The following is a 21,470-nucleotide window of genomic DNA, read 5'->3' as shown; positions in this document are numbered from 1 at the left end:
ATATAATTAAAATAATTTTGGCTATATATAACTATTAACTGGGATAAATCCTATAAATTAGCTGATTTTTATTATTATTTACCCATCCGGTATTTATGAAAGCTGTTACCTGGAATTAATTTGGCTATAAATTTAGCATCAAATACGTACAATCAACATAATACGTACATATAAGAAATATCTTACGTTACGTTACGTTCTTACATATAAGAAATATCTTGGACAGAAATTAAATGTTGCTGGAAGAACGCTTATTCATAAAAGTGATTACGTAATAGTAATTGGTAAAATTATGCTGAATCATAAGTTGTTAATGGTTCAGTGAAGCACATTTTAAACACAATTTCATAATAATGTGAAAGGCTAACGCAGTTGGACATTTTGTCAATTTTTTAAAAAATAAATAATAAAAATATTGTTTATCTTGTTATTAACTTATTATCTTTCTCTTTCATGAATCATATTTATAATATCTTTTTATAAATAATAGAGGCATAATATAAGAACGAAAGGAAGCCATCACGAGTTATATATTACAATTTACATAAGAAGCCTGGCCGAATATGGCCCAATGTAGTTCGAGACTTACTACCGTCAGTTTTATTCCTCGGCAGGAATCGATCCTACAACCCATGTCCTGGAGAAGGATATGTTTGTTATTAAGGCTCCATTATGCTAACAAGTCCATAACTCATTCATGACCACCTTCTATTTTTCTTCAAGACCTGTTCCTCGTATTCTTTCGCTCTGTGGTAACCTTTTGTAAACCGAAACGGATTTCAGGCTAATCATTCAGTTTTATTTCTTTCCCTTCTCTGCTATATAAATCGTTGGCAATTTTTTATGATTGCTATCTATCAGGATTTCAAGAGAAAGATATATACATCTGACTGAGAAGGGAGCCTAATTGATATTGAGAAATATACGAGTAGATGTATCTCTTTCTTTAATATTTTTCAAATATTATTGTGTCATCATTGGCAAAATAAATACTAATCTGTTCGTATACAATCGAAAATATGATCTCAACAAATATATGGGGGAAAATATCAGGCTACGGTGTTTAAGATTAATTTTTAAGAAAATGACTCATTCCTTAAAGAAAAGTATAACACCTCATATTTTTATACATCCATCGAAGACCTATGTTCTGAACTAAGCACTCTGGGACCCTCATCCTAACTTCCTTAGCTATCAAAACCTACTACAGTATTAAAGCTTGAAAATCATATTTTCCTAGTGTTATTAGAATCGAATTGACTTTTCCAGTAAAAAAAAAATTAAAAATAGGAAAACTTACGAGCATAACTGTAACCAAGCAATATTCAGTTTCAGCCATTTTGTTATTAATAGAAAATGAATGCATTACCTTTGAAACATGGTGTAACTTGTTCCAAACTCTTTAAAGTAAATTTAATTTCAAAATTCAGATTTAAATTTTGAGTTACAAAAGTGCATGAACATTAAAGGGTCTCACATTCCATAATTCTCATGAGAGTTACTACCAGCTCAACCTCTCAAATTTACCTTCCCACTTGGCTCATCTAGTCGGGCTTAAGACGTTTGAGTCTTTTTTCGAGTTCGTCAAAAAATACTAATTTCACCCATATACTATGATATACCTATTTTGAATTATGTAAAAAACTATTTAAAGATAAAGTTTTTAATTCTCTGAATTTCCTCATATTTATACTGATAAAAATCAGGCCTTCTATAACTATTTATTTTAAGATTTTTATATGAACAATAACTACAGATGGAATTTTAAAAAATAGGTATTTTTGTGCTAGGTAAATTCTCATTATCTAAATAACTATTACAACATATGAATTAAATAAAAATTAACTCACGTGTATGAGCCGTGGGTGTTGAAGCACTTGCCATGGCGACAGGGATGCGACCTGCACTCATCGATGTCTTCGTCACAGGCGGGCCCTTGGAATCCTTGGGCACACCTGCACTGGTAGCCATCCTGCAGAGACTTACAGGAGGCCCCGTTCTTGCACGGCCCGGAGGCACAGTGGTCTTCGAGTTCACAATGAGTACCTGCAAAAGTAAACAAAACATCATTGTACATTTGAATTCTTAAACATGAAATAGATACCTAGACCTACTATTTAAGAAGATATAAGGTTCAATATGTCTCAGGATAGCTTAAGTTTAAGCAGAGGTTTCTCTAATCAAAAATGAAAAATAATTTTGATTTTCTGAATTCACGGAAGATATACTGAATATCAGAGACACGAGAGCCAGCTAAAAAGGTGGTATAAACACGCTTATTAACTTAAAGTTTAAAATACTTCTCCAACCATAATCACCGATTTAGTAATAGATATACAAATAATAATAAATTTTTACGTGGCAGAGGAAATGAGGGTACCAGTAATTAAAAACAATTGGGCATTGCAAACACTGCCAAAGCTTTTTCTATTGATTTAATTTAATTTTGAAAACCCGTGCCAGAATATAACTATCCAAACGTGAATAAGGCTTTTATATATATATATATACCAGTATATTACTGATGCGAATATTTTTACTTCATACCAAAGTTTCTGAAACGCCGTCCTTAATTGACCGAGAAACATACTAAAAAGCTTGGAAGAGCTTTAACAAATTTTAAAAAAATTACCCATGATTGTTGTTAGATATTACAATACATTTTACTATATATGTTATTGTTTTTTAATTTGTTTTATATTTAAATTTTATAACTAAAATTTTAAAATAATTTTCTAATTTATAAAATGAAATTTTTTTTTATACTTAAAATTTCAATGTTGGTTGTAAGTAACTAGTAAAAATATGGCATTAAAATAAAAAATTGAATTTGTGGATCTACTTGTGTATACGTAATAATTATGAAAAAACTAAGACTGTATTTAGACTTCTGTGTGCCAAGTCCTTTCGTATCCAAAAGATAATTCATAGGAATACTTAGATTTTATTTATTTTAAAGAATATTTTCAATAAATATCTCTAACAAAGAACAAGATCATTGTGCATACTCTCCTAATTCCGAAAACGAAGTAATCTATACCGAGTGATACCCTCTTACGTAGAGACAGCTTACCGCACAATCGCCCTAGTTTACAAATCTTCCTCGCAAATGTTAAATATGCAAAAATATCAGGATTGCACAAGCCTCCCACGTTATCCGACGTAACCTACACCTACGGACCTAGCATGTAACATGGTCGTACCCTACTGCAACACTCTACAGATCGTCGCCGGTTGTCATATATAAACCACGTTTTCGACCTTTATATTCCCTCGTGTACACTACCCAGAGCGCACAAGATAGAGCTGACAGAACTATCTCAAATGGAACAAAAAGAAAAACCCCTTGACCCGAACTGAAATCTTTGACGGAGACCGTGAGACCGGTCCTCTGAAATAATGGGCCAATTTTATCGACTGGTCAGAGAACAGGAAATCCCATGTGTCCTTGCGCAGGCACCGACCTAAACACTTCCATCACGACCTAATGCTAATTTACAATAACTCAATATTGCACCAAAGCAAATATTATATGCTCTAGTGAAGATCAGAAAAAGTAAAAACAATAAAAATAACAATAATTAGCATAAGCTAATAAACCAACAATCATCATTCTCAGAAGATAGTAAGATCAATACTCTGATGATTTGTCTCCTTTTTAATTTCGAATTTATTTAAAGTTTAGAATGTTACATCTCGAAAGCGCCAGTCGAACTCGGGAATAATTCAAGCATAAAAATATACTTTAAAAAAACTTCGATTCTATATAAAGATTAAATTAATCCTAGCATGTCGAACAGTAAATTCTTTATTATCCAAGATAACAATACTTTCCCATAATATATATTTCATGCCTAAGTAAATAAAGGTAAAACCTAAATATTGTCATAAAAATCATAGAAACACGAAAATATTTATATTCTATAACCATTCCAAAGATGATAGGATACCACTATCTTGTAATAAAAACCGCATCAAGAGTTGCATCAAAATCGTTAGAGCGGTTTTCCAAGAAATGATAAAAAAAAAGTATTAAATCGATAATATTAATTATGTGGTGTAGATAGTTGACCGTAGATTAATGATTGGAGAAGTTAGTCGGGGGTCAGCAAAGAACAACATAAATAAACAAAACCATATTTATTTATTTTATGCCGACGATAATATTAATTAGCTAAAAAGTTGCTGTAACAACCCAGGCTATAACTTTTAGTTTTTGGTTAAATTTTTCGCACAAATGTGGAAACCAATTTGCGAGAGTTAGCTACTAGGACTCAAGGCCGTATAAGTTGTATTAATATTAACAACTATGAAGTACCACTACCACAGCCTATTGTTAATCGTAATATTATTATAGTTTACAAGGATATTAAATTAAAATTATAACACTCCAATAATTGTAATAAAAAACATAACTTTAACATTCAATTATGTACGGAGTGATAATAAACTCTTCGCGGAAATACAATCAATGTTTTAATATATTCTCAGTATTTATGCAATCTGATATTGAAACGTTAAAACTAGGTTTTTTTTTTTTTTTGCTCTTAATGTAAAACACACTAGTCAGTTGATTAGCATAACGGATATAAATGCATTCTGTATTCGAGGGCTGGTGCAATTTCTCTTGAGGCCACAGAAGAATTCAGGTTGACTGCGTTCCTAAGCGGGGAGGTGCAAAGTAGCCAAATATTTGGGTGACGATAAAAATTGCACTCACGCCTTCTTGAAACAGTGCCAAGAATTCTTGTGGAAGGAAATTATGGTAGCAAAGGACATACAGGAAAAGTCTAAAGATATTATTTCCATTGAAAAATACTTACGACCCCACTAAATAAAATTACAACCAGAAATTGCTTTTTATAAATGATCAGTTACAAAAGAAATGAATAAACTTCCACTAAATAGAATTTTAAAAATTAAGAGATTTATAAATACATAAATAAAAAACTATCATTTAGATCAGAATTACAAATTTTTTTTATCTTGTATACTGTATGAATGGCAGGGAATTTTATATTAAAAAAGTTAGAAAATAAAAATTATTTATTCACTTAAGTAATAAAATAAATTAACAAAACTTATTAAAATTACTCCTTCTTCTTTTTTTAACTATGCATCAAAAGTTCTTAAAAAATCAATGTTCCTTTTGTACATTAATTTTTTCCCATCTAAAGAATTTTTTTTTTTTAAGAATTCTTTGATCTTGAAAAATCTCAGCACTGTAAAGGAAATTTGAAAATCCAAGGACGTTCCAAAATATAATTGATACAAATTGTTCAAGCTATAGTGTTATATAGCTATAGTGGTGAGCCCATATTTCTTTTATTAACTGGAATTTTCGAGTCAGACTGCAACTTCCGCCTAAATGCAAACTGTTCCAAGCCTGAATGGATTTGTATTTTCCTACCTAATAATATAGGTGTATTAAATATATTCCTAATTTATAGGAACCTATAGTCACCTAAGCACTTTGTTTAATTATATTATTGATTAGTGGTTTTGCTTTAGAAAAATATAAAACATTAAACTCGGTGGCCACTACGAAATGAACATTTCAAGAGAGTATAATAGTATAACATACTTTATTGCTGTTATGATGTTCCATGCGCGATAGATATCTGACACGTGGAAATGGACACTAACATAAACCCAACTTGCTAAAACAGCAATGTAACCGATAGCTCGGACAGAATAGAAGACTCACTGTGCGCCCTTGTCTTCATCAAGATGGAGGCCAGACAATGAAGACTTCTCCAGTCCGCCTTAGTCATCAAATCTGACAAGACAATGACACTGATCTCCAGGCAAGAGGAGAAGAGGTAGGTGATATAGGAGTCGTCGAATAAATAACAGTTATTTATATAGGAAGAAGATAGTCGACCGTATGAAGTAGATTCTAGGAAATAGGTGGCGGTCAATAAAGGTACAAATTAGTAAGAAAACTATTAATTGTTAACCAAAATAGTTGATATTAAAATCTTTTTTCGACTATTTTTTAACATTATTGGCCACAACCCTATCATTCTATATACAATTATTTATAATTTTATTTTTATATCTTCATGAATTTTATAATAACGGTATATAAAAAAATAAATAAATAAAAATATATATAATATGTGATATATATATATATATCACACATCAACCAAAGAGAGTTCATCACCATAACGCCCAAACACATAATAAAGGAAGCGTATATTAGAAAAACGAAGTAGTATACAAAATATATAATAAACAGTATCACAATTAATCAAAAATTATAAAGCATAAAAAATAATTTTATTACATTAAACTAATTGTAATTTGCATTTCAATTATGATATTTCTATTCTCATACAATTTTGTAGGTTCTTATATTTCACTTCTTATTGTATTATTATAATAAAATTTCGTACTATAATATGCACCTATATTTTCTTGTAATATTTTTATTTCTATTCATTATGGTCTTTTTTTTATTTTATTTTTTTTTTTTTTTGTAATTACGGCGTTAATGAAAATGTTGAACAGAAAGATATATGAAGTGAATAAGCACATTAGACGAAGGTTATGACAAAGAAAAGAAAAAGTTGATCATCTAAATATCAAAAAATTGAAAAAATACGGTAAACAAAGAAAGAAAAAGAAAAAGAGACCAGTAAGATTTGTCAAGAATTCTTAACTTTTCGCAGTAAAATGAATTCAAATTTCTACTATGAGTTTTATAATTAGCAAAAATGTCTAAATTCTATATTAAGTACATAGCCTAAGATTTCTTTTTAAGAAATTTATCTTCTTCTGGATTATAAGAATCAACTAACAATACTTTAATTAAAGGCTTCAAGGCTCTCATAGAAATCGTCCTATCGTTTTAAAAAGTCATTTTGGTAATTGATTTAACTTTTATAAAAATAAACAATAAATTAAAATTAAATAACAATTAATATCCATCAACAGAACGATAACTCCCCATCGTGAATAAAATCTGATATAAAGGTCAGAGTGAACTGAGATCCTTGAACTTTGCATCTCATGCTGGGAGTTGGCACAGCTGTTCCACAAGCCAACGATCAGCCCTTTATCATATTAAAGGTGTTTTATTAAATAAATTATGTATTTTATTAAAATTTATGTTAGCATCCATAATTTTATGGGGTAAATGAATTTCTATTAAATCTGAAAGCATTTAAATAAAAACATGCTTATTTTTTATCCTTCTAATAAAATAATTAACAGAAAAAAGTTTGATTTATTTTAAAAAAACATTTATAAGAAATATTTTCTTTTTCAAAAAAAAAAAAAAATGGAATTAGAACTTTCCAATATGTGTATAACACAAGTGAGTATATATTTTTTAGAATATTGAAATAAAATGTTCTCTCTGAACCAGATCAATGTGATCTAGCCAATCACTGTAAAAAATATTGTCTATACTTTTTTTTTTTTATTGTAGTTCTACTTCATTAATTCATTCATTATGCAATAGCGAGTAAACTGTTATTGTATAAGCAATGGAAGGTCAACAATTTGAGATTATTTCGACAGAAAATATCTCATTCATCTATTACTTTACTTTTTTTGATTTATTTTAATTACATAGAGCGAACAATATAAGTACTTTTCAAAGTCAATGGGTAAGCCGTAACAATTTAATGCTGACTTTCAATTTTTTTTTTAACTATAAAGTTAATCCTAAGAAATTCTTAATGCTCCAGCTAGGTCAGAGTAAGGTGGTACCAAGATGATATTGTGGCATCATAGCTGGCCACGAAACTCTTTAACTATGACCCGAAAACGAAATCACCGTTCATACCAATGCTTCTGCACGAACCGATGTTTATGCATGAGTGCACCCATAACCGTTCTACATAGTGAGAATGCACTCACGAACACACTATTAATTAGGTATCTGTTAAGTACAACGGTATTACAGCTTTTATATTATTTAACAATAATTATCTCGTTAACTATTCCACAGATGAGGTAATATATATCTGTATTCGTCCGACCTTTCCTACAGGATCTGGTCGAATGGGGATGAATCATCTCAAACCATCTTCATATTCCGTGATGGCCACCTTTTACTTTTTAAGAACCGCTTTCGGATTCCATAGCATCTCCATTTCGTCTATTTTTCTGTAATTATCTCTGGCGCGTAGCAAATGATACGGTAGACTAAAAACATTCCAAAAAATATTAAATCTTTATTAACGGCATTCAATTCCCACAGATCAACACTATAACTTATATAAGATGGAGATACATTTCAAGGATCGGCACAATGGGAAATTCAAATTGAAAAATGACCTTTTTTCTGAGACTTTAAGAATAAAAAAAAGAACCAATTATCGAATAATTGAGATTCAACAAGGTAAAGAAATATTCGTTTGAAAAAATATATAAGCAGTAGTTTCATGCATGAATTTCATGCCGAAAGAAAACCACAATTTTTTTGTTTTGTTTGTGCAAACTGTACCTCGGAGACTATTGAACGTAGAGCCCTAAAATCATATTTACTCGATAAAAACGTTTTAATAATAACTATAGAACTAATAAAATATTCTGATAGTAATTAATCAAACTTTTAATTAAAATAATTAATACTAATAGATATAGGTGACAAAAATAGTTAAGCTATACGGTATTAGACTTTAACATATTTTTAGAAAGTATTGTGAAGCCATGAAATCGAAAACTGAGATAATTAATGGCCAGGTTTGTCGAAAAGTTGTAGATACGAAATAAATTGATAAGGAGTGTTAACCCTAAATAGATCTAATTTATTATAATCTATAGTTATATTACATTATTAGATATATTTAAATAAGTTAAACTTTTTTTTTTTTCTTGGATAAAATTAATTGTATGTGTTGTGTACCAGAAACAATTCAATACAAATTTTTTAACGACTTTTACTGAACCTGTTGTGTGGATCTGGTTAAAACATTTTCTTTTTTCAATAATTCTTTTTTTTAAATAGTTCAATTGGCTGCCATTTTTATTTCAGTGTTTTTTACTCATCTTCAGCGGCATAATAAATAACTGAGAAATAAATGAAACTTCGCTAAATTAAAATTAATTTTCGCATAGGCTCTCGGACTAGTTGGGAAGAGGGTTAACTGATAAAGATATGCAAGGTATCCAAAAATAGAAGGAACGGGTAAGAAAGGATCTCTCGAACAAAATAGTTCTGTATCACTGATGGCATCAACTCCTTAACGATGGATACCAGAAGAACTGCTAGACTGAATAAGATGAATTGTAGTCGACTTTGAATGTAGAAAAGGATAATAAGGAAAGCTTCGTTTGACTGTCAGATAAAGCTAATATATTGGAAAGTTAGGAAGACAATAAGACCATACCGTTACCATTGCATAGTAGAATGAAACTATACATGGATGGAAGACAGACGGTCGGAAAAGACAGACGTAGAATACCGAAAGTGGAACTGGGACATTAATGCAGACTGATGAGGCGCAACTCACGACCCTCTTCTGATGATACGTCGTGCGGGGAGCTTGAGACACGACAGCGGCATACATAATCCAGACTATCCGGAGCACCAATATTGGCGGTGATGGGATCCAAGGAGGGAAGTCAAGGTGACCGTCTAAAGTCCAATGCTCAGGACTTCGTTACTTATACAGTATTCGACATCATTGGAATACATTATATAGTTCACTAAATTAATCTAGTGGGCTGAGAACTGTTATTTGGAAAAGATGTCGACTTTCGATCCCTCAAGAGACAGAAACTGGTAAACGTCAGTGGAAGATATACCAAGAATAGCTCGAGTCTTCATGGAGCTTAATCTTAACAGCTGGCATATAAATGTAATTCTCTTCAGAGTTAACGAATAATTCATTACTTATTACTGCTGCAGGAGTTATTACTGTTGGATATATCCAAATAACAAAAACAAAGGGGAAAATCATTTGGATTGAATGATTTGTTAAAAAAAAAAAAACATTCAATCCAAATATTGCTTTTGAATACCTAATGCTTTCAAAACACTTAATATCACCCTTCTTCATATCAATCTTCATAAACAACCAAAGCTGTAGCAAATTTAAGAAAAATAGCGGATGGTAATATCGAGTAAAATCATCCCGAAGTAACATCTGACTTTTGATAAAACCTAAAAAACAATAGTTTCAGTAGTCTCCAAGAAAAAACAAAAAACACAAACGGATTTGTTTTTAATTAAATCTTTGAATTCCATGCATCTTGAAATATAAAATCTCAAATTTAGAGTTTATTTTTATTTTTTTATGGGTCGATTACATAGGGTAATTTTTTTAATTTACTAATTCAGACCTATCTATGGCTTTACATTAAAAACTAACAAAATTTATGTGTATAAAACACATAAATAATTTATGATATGAGAGCAAGAGCATGGTCTCCTTTGTAAACAACTATATAATAAGATAATAGGTTGGAGAAAAATAAATAAATACAAAAATATATAACGGGTACTATTAACTGTATTATGAATACAAGAAACAATTTAAATAAAATAATTAAGATTTCAATGGGATTGCGTCTTATTATTAAAAACTATTCAAGAGAGACAAATCAAAACTAACATAGTTTAATAACCTATACTATTCATTACACAATAAGGATTCCTAGTTCCTGCGATCGATATAAGCACCCGAAATATTGATGATCGATTTATATAATACCAAAACCTCTTTAGAGATGAGACATATTTGTTTAGTTTTTTTTTTTTTTTAATGAATTATAAAAACTGTGAAAGTAAGATAATAAAGGTAAAATGTGGACAAGGTGATGTGAGAAGAGTAATCCAGTACTCAAAGCAAACAAGGGCTGTTTCATGGACGGTGAGGCAGATCTAGATGCCACCCAGCGGAACTAATACCCGAAACGCTGAAATGGTTTAATACAGCCAGCGGACCATCTGCGCAGTGTTCGCTACGCCAATATTAGTAAAATGCCCATGTATTATAATCATTTTACCGGTGAAAAATAAAATAAAAATTATTTAATTAATTATTCCAGATTTTAAATCATATTTCGCAATCAAGTAATAGGGTGGCCATTAGTCACCACAAAATATCGGTCCTCCGGGCGTGATAAAAACTGCTTCCTTTAAATTAATCTGAATTTTTAGGGAAGATGAAAGTTAAAATTGAATAAACATTTAACCTGTTTATTATAAACTTTCATTTATAAGCAAATCATAGGCTTAACACCGAACCTAATTTGAGCTAATTAGGCATTTTTTCCACTACAGACACCTCATTTGTCTCTAAATTTTTTATAGGTATAAAATTAATATAATTTGCATAATATTACAATATACCTGAATAATATAACAGGTAATAAAATTAATTTAACCGTAAATCATTTAATGAATCTCTATTGGACATCAACCCACCGAACCCATAATCATAATGACCGTCATTTTACAACCAAAGAATAGGCAAATCTACAAATTATTGAGAATTATAATGCCGCTAGAGGCCGCTTAAGCGGCAACCAGGGACTGATGACAGGCCGAAACTCCTCGCTTGATAAGTGGAGGGACGACAAGAAGAAAATATCAACTCCGAGCCCATCTTTATAGCCTTCATTAATCGACCCTATCGCCTAATACATCGATTGTGGATTTTTTCAACAACAGGTTTGGCCTGTTGCAAGGTGCTAGCTGATCAGATCACGAGCACTTGAATAACACACCACGACTTAATCGATCTATTGATATGAGGAATTTAAATAATAAAAGGCTTAGGGAAACCGAACGAACATACCTCGCTCCACTGACCACAATCCAAACCCAATCACGTAAGATCTGTCCTAAAGGCTACAGACATGTAATAATAGTACTATCACAGCAGTGAGACAGTTTTACAGTGCTAGACTACACGGTGACAGAGACTTGGAAACAGAACTTCGCCAACAGTTTACATAAATAATGAATGTTTGTGAATAATACTACACTATCCGTATGCCCTTGTGACACATAAGTATCCGTAACATGCGGAGAGAGATGCATCTTATAGTTACTTTAATTATTATATTCATTAGAATACTTTGAATATTATACAAATTAGATTAATTTATTAAAATATCATACGTAGAATATAAACGTAATCCATAAAAAAATGAAACAATAAGCGAAAATGTTTTGATAGTATAAAATATTGTTTGTATAATATTGCATAATAATTTAATTATGTATAAAACTGTTAAACCAGGGGAATTAATTAACTAATTTAATTAAGTCAAATTTGCGACCAATAACTATTTGCACAAATATGTGAGAAATATTAGCTAGAAATAAATACTGCAAGGTTGCACTTACGAAATCTACACTATCTGTACTTTTTTTTTTAACACAGCACAAGTAAAAGAGGATAACATGAGTTGGAGTTTGTAGATTAAAGAGGAACTAACTACAGTTAAAAATATTCCTGTCATTAGATGACAGAGTTAACAGAGACAAATAACAAACATAGTGTTTTGAGGTTCGAAGATATGACAGTTCACAGCCAAGGCCTCTGAATACGGTAGTCGAAACTGTCGAAAATGCCTTAACATGGATGAATTCATTGACGGAATCTAATTACCCAGTAATACAATAATAGGAACAACATCGAATATGTTACGTAACAAATAAATACCTTTAAACTTGATTTCAGGATAACCAAGAGATCGTAGGTAAGAATTAGCCGAAGCCTAGCGTTTAAGGGTTGAATCTGATTTGAAATGTAGATTAGCTGGACAAATAGTGGTTGGAGAAGCACTAGGCACCGGAGGCCGCCATCTTCCTCGTGGGTATACATATTCATGATAGTGGGTACCTGCACCATACGAGGCTCTGCTGGCCCATTGTTAGGGCTCTATGTCTGTAGTCGGCTTTTTTGAACAGCCAATGGGAAACGCTCTTCTAGAAAGTATTCTATGTGGACCCCGGTAAGGCTTTGTTGGGGGAAAGGCTCTGAGACTCTTATGGTACAAGATCTACAAGTAGAACCAGGAGTACTAATGAAAATTACCAACAAGTGAATTTATCAGAGAAACTACTGGATTTAATTCCAAGGAAGTATTCCTTAAATGAAAGTTAAACTCGAAATTGTGTTTAAATGTGGTATACAAAGTTTTTACAAATTTCAGTTATAAATAAATCAAAGAATTATTCGTCAAAAAACTCATTGCATATAAGACATAAATTTTGTTATAAGGCTGTAAAGATTAACTAATTTTATTCTTTTACATATCTGTTGACTGATACTTCATAGATTAATATTTGCAAAATCAAATTTTATTTTTATTATCTTTATTTGTTATTAATTTTCTCACAAGATCGTGTTTGGAGACATGAGCCGTTGAATGAAAACGAGGCGTAAGCCAAATCCTGAATTTTGAGATTTAAAACCACATAAGTTCTATCAAATTTTTAGTAAAGAAAAGGAGTTTTTTCCTGTTTCTCAGGTATATACAAATATTTAAAAGAATTTTAAGTAAACTTTTTAATAAACTTAATAATTAATTACGAATTTTTTTTTAAATTGAATTTTTACGAAAATATGATGACACACTATTATGCAATATTGCTTAGTATTAAGGCTCCAATCTAATCATAACAGAATATAACACTGCAATTAGGAAATAAATTAATAAAAATAAAAATATAAAAAACGAATCCTTCCTGGCCACGTTTTTGATGGCTTGGTACAATGTTGGTCCCCAAAAAATCTTAATTTTATATAACATTACAAGTTTTTAATATTTCAAACAACTTTCTTAATCTTGGTCTTCCTATCGAAATTAAGTTCATATGAAGAAGTTTCTGAATTTATACTTTCATTTTTCATTCTAATGTATGCTGTAATTTGTAAAACTAGATGCAAGATAATGCAGCATGATCCCTGGAGAAGATTGAGCCTGAGAAATATTGGCAAGGGAGGTGAAACTGTTTGCTAACATCTCAACTCGTTGCTATCGACACCTGATGAATGGCCGTAGGTTATGGATAATGGTCCCAGGTAATCAATATCTTTCCAGGACACGGCTCTCACGGAGCAGGGCCATCCAGGACCTGTGATGGATACGGAGGACCAACGGTAGTTGGTGACCCTCTGATGAGGACGATGAATCAACCTACCGTTAAAGTCTCCGCCTTTCGCCAGTCAAGTCTTCAATTCGTCACTTTCTTGTAACCTGATGATGCCTCGTGGCTATTCGAAATGTTCTATCTACGATCTGTTAATCTCTGGAGGTAGGACAAGAAGGATCTTAGCAAACAATTTGAGATTATTTACTCAAAGAAAACTTTCGCGTACAACGTTTACATTACCTAATATAACCATGATAATCTTACTGATATACTTATTCCTGTAATATGATAACATTGAATTTCCTGATATAAAAATTATTAATAAACTTACTACATAAATTCTCACAAAATTAATAATTTAATATTAAATAAGACCAAAGCGTAAAATTTACTTATTGATTTTAATAGTTTTAAAAAATTGAAGAATCACTTTATATTTATAAATATATATTTATATTTATAAGGCACATATTCTAAATGATACTTTTACAGAATAAATATTTTGGATATGTCATTTTAAAAATGATTTCATCTAACATTACTTTTCTTACTATTTATTGAATTTATTACTTATTACTTAATATTTATTCTCACTATTAACATATATGACGAATTGTCATAATAATTTTTATAACACTATATTTTCATACTGTTTGTTATCTCTTAATATATTCATATAGTATACATATTGGCTGATATAAACAGCCCTAAAGAAGACCAACTATTTAGACGGAAACGTAGGCATAAACAAATTAATTTGCACAAATTATAGTTTTCTCCATTACCACCAATCCCCGACCAACGTCTTTTATATAAAAAAATATTATTTGTGAAATATTTACTATCGAACGAAAATTTTCTTTGCTTTTCTGATTTTGGCTTAATCGGATTATAAGACTGCTTACCATTAATTTGTTTTAGCTAGATTGTGTAATTACTTTTCTTTTTAACGTTCTATCGCTACTGAGGATAGTGTTGTAAGATTGATGCAATAAACCAGAGGAGGTCTAAATTTTCGATTTGTTAAACATTCATTAATCTGAACTGTTGCAGTATTTGGACAGATTGACTTTCCAATTGCTTATTGCACCCAGGCGTTCAACTGGTCTATTTATCTTCTTAAGACTAGTTGTTTTAATTTGCACAAATTTGCATCAATCCACCCTATTTAGTTTCTCTCTATACGTGTTATTTTTAATTACTTCACGAAGCTGTGGAATATTTAAATAGATAAGATTTATTTTCCGATATTATGAATAAATCAGATACGAGAAAATAAACTAGAAATAAAATAATAGTGATTTTCATAATTTCGCAAATTATAAATCTTGTTTTATATCTTCATTCCTTTAAAACTTTGAATTTCATGTAATTATCAATAAAATTCAGAGAGGAAAACAAATAAGATGAGTGTTTACTTTATCTTAATAACAAATTAATCAGTAAATTTATCAAAATTATAATTTTTTTTCGCCTTATCGATCCTAAATTTAGGAAAAATAAAAAAAAATTGTTAAATTGAGGTGGTACTATAAAAAAAGAAAGAAAAAATATTATAAAGTTTCTTTTTTTATATTATATTATAACCTATCTTCGCTACAAATAGAATTCCATAAAATTTTAAAATCATTATTATGAATTTTCAGACCTAAGCTATATATATATTTAAATGTATTTCAAGAAGAAATAAGTTTCACAAACACTTTCATTTTGTCATACACAATCCCTCCATTTCTAATCCTCTCCAAAAAAAAAAAAAAAAAAACAGTGAATAATAATAAAATTAATCTTTACTTCTCTATGTTGCTTAAAATAAACAGTATTTGAAAAAAAAAAATGGTATAGCTTCACATGTTCAGATTTTATAGAAAGCTTTCCTCCTATTACATTATCGTTTTTCTTTTTTTTAAAATAAAATTTGGCTACTACATTGGTTTTATAAGTTATTAACTACAAGAACAAATTTTACGCCTGAAAAATTATTAATACAAAACTGTGAACCTTACTATTGGCGTTAACTTAATTTTTATTTTTAATATTTAAATAAGCGATTTTTGTCAAGACAGTGGTACCATTCGCTAGTTAGGGTTTCAAAATATCGATAATTGGACAAAACTCGACTGTAAGGACATTTAAGAGATTAAAATATTCAACAAAGCGATGATACCACTTATGTCCCGCTCTAAGAATACATTCAGTCATTTATACATAAAAAAATAGAATAAAATAAAATAAATTATAAAAATAAAACACTCCCACTTACCCGTGTGTCCAGCCGCGCAGGAACAACTGTACTTCTCTAAGGTCTGCAGAGAACAAGTACCGCCGTTTATACATGGCCCGGAATCGCAAGAGTTGGCGATGGGTATCTCGCACAGAGAGGCCGAGAACCCGATGGGGCAGGAGCACCAGAAGGAAGGTGGCCCGTGGGTGTGTGAAGCCCGGACGTTGCAAGTACCCCCGTTCTGGCACCTCGGACCTGGACCGGTGTGGCAGGGGTTCAAGTGCTGGCAGTATTCCCCAACGTACATACTCGTACAGCTGAAACAGAAAAAGAGTGACAGGTTAGTGATATTCAATGTGGCAAATATGATGTACTTAAAAAAATAATGGTACTAGGTTTCATCTTAGAATTGATGATTGGTGAAAATAAAACAAAGAATAGTAGTCAAAGAGCCGAGGCCAAATTTGACGTCATTTATAGACAACTTCGAGTCATATCCTCATAAAGTATCCTTCCTCAGCATTTTATTTACACTTGTGCAACTCGACGTTGATGTTTCAAAATAGTGCGCAACGAATAAGTGTAACAGACAAAGAAAAACGGATTTATTTGAAAAACACACCACTAGATGCAAAATTATTTGTAGATGTATTTTAGCTTTTGTAATTTCGTGTGTGCTTTAGGCAACAAGGAAATATTATGAGAAATGAGATTAAAGCAACACTAAAAGGACATACGACATGAGGTTGAAATACCGCCTCATTAAAGATCCTTGCTAAACATGAAGATCGACAAAATTGTGATAAGATTGAACATTTGACTTAATAAAACAATCGCTATCGAACCTTTAAGACCAGCCACGCTTTTAGGCGAAGGAGTTAGAATGATATCATTTCTAAAGAAAAACCATCTAGGACTTCCTAAGAGGCTATCGGTAAAGTTTGGATATACGGAACCTCTAAGTATGGCTTTGCCTTCAGGTTATTTAATGCTGACTGAAATTATGATATCATATATTTTTTTTAAATAAATTAAATATAAAAGGCAAAACGTCTATTTACAAAACTCGTTAATATGTATATGGATTTGCTAGGTTTAACTGTGAATATGATGGTAATCTTAGTAGAGGAAGGTAGATTTCCACGATTCTACCCCCACATTTCAGAGGTGGTGCTTTAGAAAATATGCTATAAGTAATAATTGCGCTTTCAACTTTAAAAAATGTTCATCGCGAACCGCACCGCCTCCTGAGTGCCTTTCTTCGCTACCGCTCCAGGATGACTCGACCGCCGAAGACCTCTTAGTGAGGAAGGTCGCCGTGAGAGTGCATTAGCGTGTGGGAAGGTGGAGAAACAAGACCCTCGTTACAAGATGACTAGCCACCGCCAGCTCTTTGCTAATGGAGGTCCATCCAGTCCTGGAAGCTCCTGTTGCAGAAGTACTCCACTCCTGAGGAATCAATCATACACCGGGTGACGGTTCTATCCTACGTAATGAGCAATCTTCTCCATATCGCCATATATCAGGGCAATTATTGGATAGCCTTCTGCGGGATGGAATGCCCGTCATTATTCCAGCCCCTTGATCTATTTCAGATGTCTTGGTCCATTACGAATGTCCTTAATCCACTTGGAGGTTATTATTTTATGAAGCAATTCTTCATAAATCATTCTTCTTCTTATGTTTTTTGTTCTCTTAGGCATCTGAATAATACAATGAGGGTATCATTTTCTTTAAAGCAAATAAATCTTTCGGTTTAATAAACTCATATTACTGGCTCTATACTTGATTCCAAAATCATAAAAAATATGAAATTAAAACGAAAGAATTTAAAGTCATTTAATTACTTTCGAATGACAGTCAATATTAATGATTAGAAGATTATTAAAGAATTATTCTTGTTTCATTAATTACAATAGATTCTCATATAGAAAATAAATAAGATTATAATTTTCTTTTCTCACATTATAAACTGAATTTGCATTTGCGTAAAATATAGTACCGGTAAGCATGGATTAGAAAGATTACAATTAGAAACCCTGAACTCACCTGTCGAATTTTTGTCATCATTAAGACAAAAAAAATCACAAATATCATATTTATACAGGAAAAAAATACAACGCATCTGACCTCAACATTCCATAAATATTCATTAACCAGATCCATTACCATTACTCATACCCAATAATATCTAAATACAACTGAAAGAAAGACTACATACCCACAGCTGAGGAAGATGATATCCGGACAGCTGAATAGCAGATAAATGAAAACAGAAACGATACGTACAAGAACAAACAAAAGCAATAAAATTTAAAAATATATAAAAAAATAAAAATTAAAAAGAAGATGGCCCGGTCAAGAAACACAAGTGATAGTTAAAACTAACGTTTCCCACACTGCAAGTCTCCAAGGATAAATAAGATAAAGTGTAGGTGTAGCTGATGTAAGACTATTAAAGTGATATCGAAATAAAACAGATATAATTACGGATATATAAAAATAAATCCATATGAACAAACTAACATAAAACATAAATAAAAAATATTAAAGAAATTAAAGACGAATACCGATAATATACTTAAAGTAAAAATAATCATCGAATTAGTATTACGGGATAAATAAATATATAATACAGAAAAAGTAAAAGATAAAGTGATATGGATAGGGTTGTAATAAACTAACTAGTAAGCATAATTAATAATAAAGTAATATAAACTTACTAGAAAATCATTAGAAAAACTCATTAAAATAGTAATATAAACCGGAATAATAAGAAAATTAAGAATATAAAAGAAATTAGTATAAATAATAAACTTGTTAGAACAATTAGGACAGACAAAAAATTAATGAGAATAGTAAATAAACCTGATTTCAATTAATGCCGAGAAAAAGAATTTAAAATTCCAATATCAATATTATAATTTACACCAATAATCAAATTCAGTGCAATGTGCACAGCTTCACATATCTTCTCTTTGATCCATTCTTCTCTGTCAGAATCAAATGCATGTGTAAATATTTTAGTTGGTTATAATAAAGCACCGTTGGGCACTTAATATTCTTGCAATCGTACTGATACTGATTCCTATTTTTTTTTAGCTTTTTTATATAAAAATACCTTTATATTAATTACTGAAATGGACTCAATATTCTCTCTACTTCATTCTTCAAGATTTCTTCAACAGGTACCTGAAAAGAACCCAACTAACTACTTCCAAAGAGCCATTAACCACCCCGCCTAAGGATATACGACCTTCAGGGGTCACGATCCTGGATGCCCTAGGGCAAGATAAGACTCCTTCATCATCCTTTATAAGAAGTACCCCACCCTGGGATATTACAGTAATATATATATAGCAGTCAGTCGAGGAAGGTGATCAGAAGTAAGATATGGAAGACATGCAGGTATAAGAATCTAGGGTCAGAAATAGAATAGAAAATATATGTTGTTTTTTTTTTCTAAAGAATATTAATTCTTCAGGATTCAAATAGACAGCTATAGATCATGGAATAACTAATAGTCATCAATGTCATATATATTGTACATACTACATACAATATAATGCAACTAAATATGTTTAGTTAGTATATTAATCTACTGACTGAATTGTAGAGAAACTATCCCTTAAAAGTACACAATGGCAGTTCAAGGCCATCTAGATTTTAAACACAAAAAGCATTTAGCCGGAATCGAATAAGATTGTTCCAGAAGATCTTGAAAACTTATTCATTTTTTAAAAATGAATTTTCACAATCTCTAAAAGTCATTTTCTACCTTTGAAGTTGAGAATTTTAAAACGGATGGGTAAAAAATTATGAAATACCTCTAAGGATATGACAGTTGACACTAATTTGGGAACTGGGATTGAGTTGTTCGAAATTGAATAAAACACTACATTGAAATATGCATTTTAATAGTTGATTATTTAAAAAAAAAATATTTGAAACATTATGAAACTAATACAGTCTGTACCTCCATATAATAGGAGTATATGGCACCAATTTGGTGTAACACAAAGGATCAACTACCTGATTTCCAAGATAATTTTTATTAGTAACATAATCAAGTAGTGAGGATTTTGCAATAATGAGGATAGATGCTAAGTGAAGTTGGAAATTCCATCCATTTTTAAGTTCGATTCCGAACGTTAAAAGCCTCATTAAGCACCAGTTGTTTTTCTAATAAACTGGTATGTTAACGAAAATGAATTCCCGGAACATTTGTATCTAAATCAAAAACAAACAGGAAAGTAAAAAAGTAATAAATAGGTTTTTATTTTCCCACCCCGCCCTCGGTTTCAATGAATCGATTATATGCTAATATACGGATGATCTAACCAAAGAACTAGTTTTTCAATTGCAAAACACGACTATTAAAATGGAACATGAAGAGAAAAACAACTTAAATGACCCTATACTAATAATAACTGCAGAGGTTTTTAACGCGCAAGTTGTAATATTAAACCAATCTAGTTCAATTAAAGTACGAAGACATAGAATTAAAATGGAGACAGAACGACTGGATCTCCAGTTCTTCTGATGTCCGTAGCAGTCTAATATGTGTAATTGATTTAAAGATTTAATGGAAATAGGAAACAGTAAAACCACAAATATTCCATTTAATATACAGATAAATTATAAAGGTGAGTCTACACATTTGACGAACTGTTGCAAGTTCCCTCATGTTGCAGGATTGGTAAGGGAGGGAGAAAAAGCGTTAGTGATGCTTCCATAGGTTCGCGCGGAACCGCCAAAAGATAGACATTTGTGTGTAATTATTTAATGAATTTTCTTGACCTTCGAAATTAATTTTTAACTATAGTTTAATTTGGTATATTTTAAAATTCTACTAATGGGGTGTTAATAAATTCTTTAAATTTTGTCAATTAACTTTAGCGGATTATTATTTATTCAGCAAGGCACACATAGACATTTATAAAAATAGTATATCTCTAGATAATCAAATCAACAAGTATCTGATAGGATTAATGGAACGGAAGTTGAATTCAAAATTCTTTGGCTTTATTTGAGTTCCTTTCCGTTTTGCCAATCATGCTATTATTTAGTTCCATTTTATAATAAAAAAAATTAGAAAAAGTTCAACGTTCGACGTCTGTCAAGTTTGCACATATTTTTATAAACTAATTCATTTTCCCATCATAAATTTATATA

At 30.9% G+C, this 21,470-nt stretch overlaps 1 protein-coding gene across 4 annotated transcripts in view; it reads right to left on the bottom strand.

The window, feature by feature from the left end:
- The window catches only part of N (neurogenic locus Notch protein), a 237,499-nt gene that overhangs the window by 100,472 nt on the left and 115,557 nt on the right, over positions 1-21,470 (bottom strand). For all 4 annotated transcript variants that reach the window (XM_014430838.2, XM_014430839.2, XM_024360766.2 and 1 more), the window contains exons 3-4: positions 16,335-16,612; positions 1,851-2,046 (exon numbers count right to left, since the gene is read on the bottom strand). In XM_014430838.2, coding sequence (XP_014286324.1) covers positions 1,851-2,046; positions 16,335-16,612 — 474 coding nt within the window. The remainder of the gene's footprint in view (positions 1-1,850; positions 2,047-16,334; positions 16,613-21,470) is intronic.

The sequence above is a fragment of the Halyomorpha halys genome, unplaced genomic scaffold, assembly GCF_000696795.3.
Source record: "Halyomorpha halys isolate HHAL.00 unplaced genomic scaffold, Hhal_1.1 Scaffold916.1, whole genome shotgun sequence".
NCBI lineage: Eukaryota > Metazoa > Arthropoda > Insecta > Hemiptera > Pentatomidae > Halyomorpha > Halyomorpha halys.
Note: the sequence above shows the minus strand (reverse complement) of the source record. Positions and strands in the feature narration are given on the sequence as shown.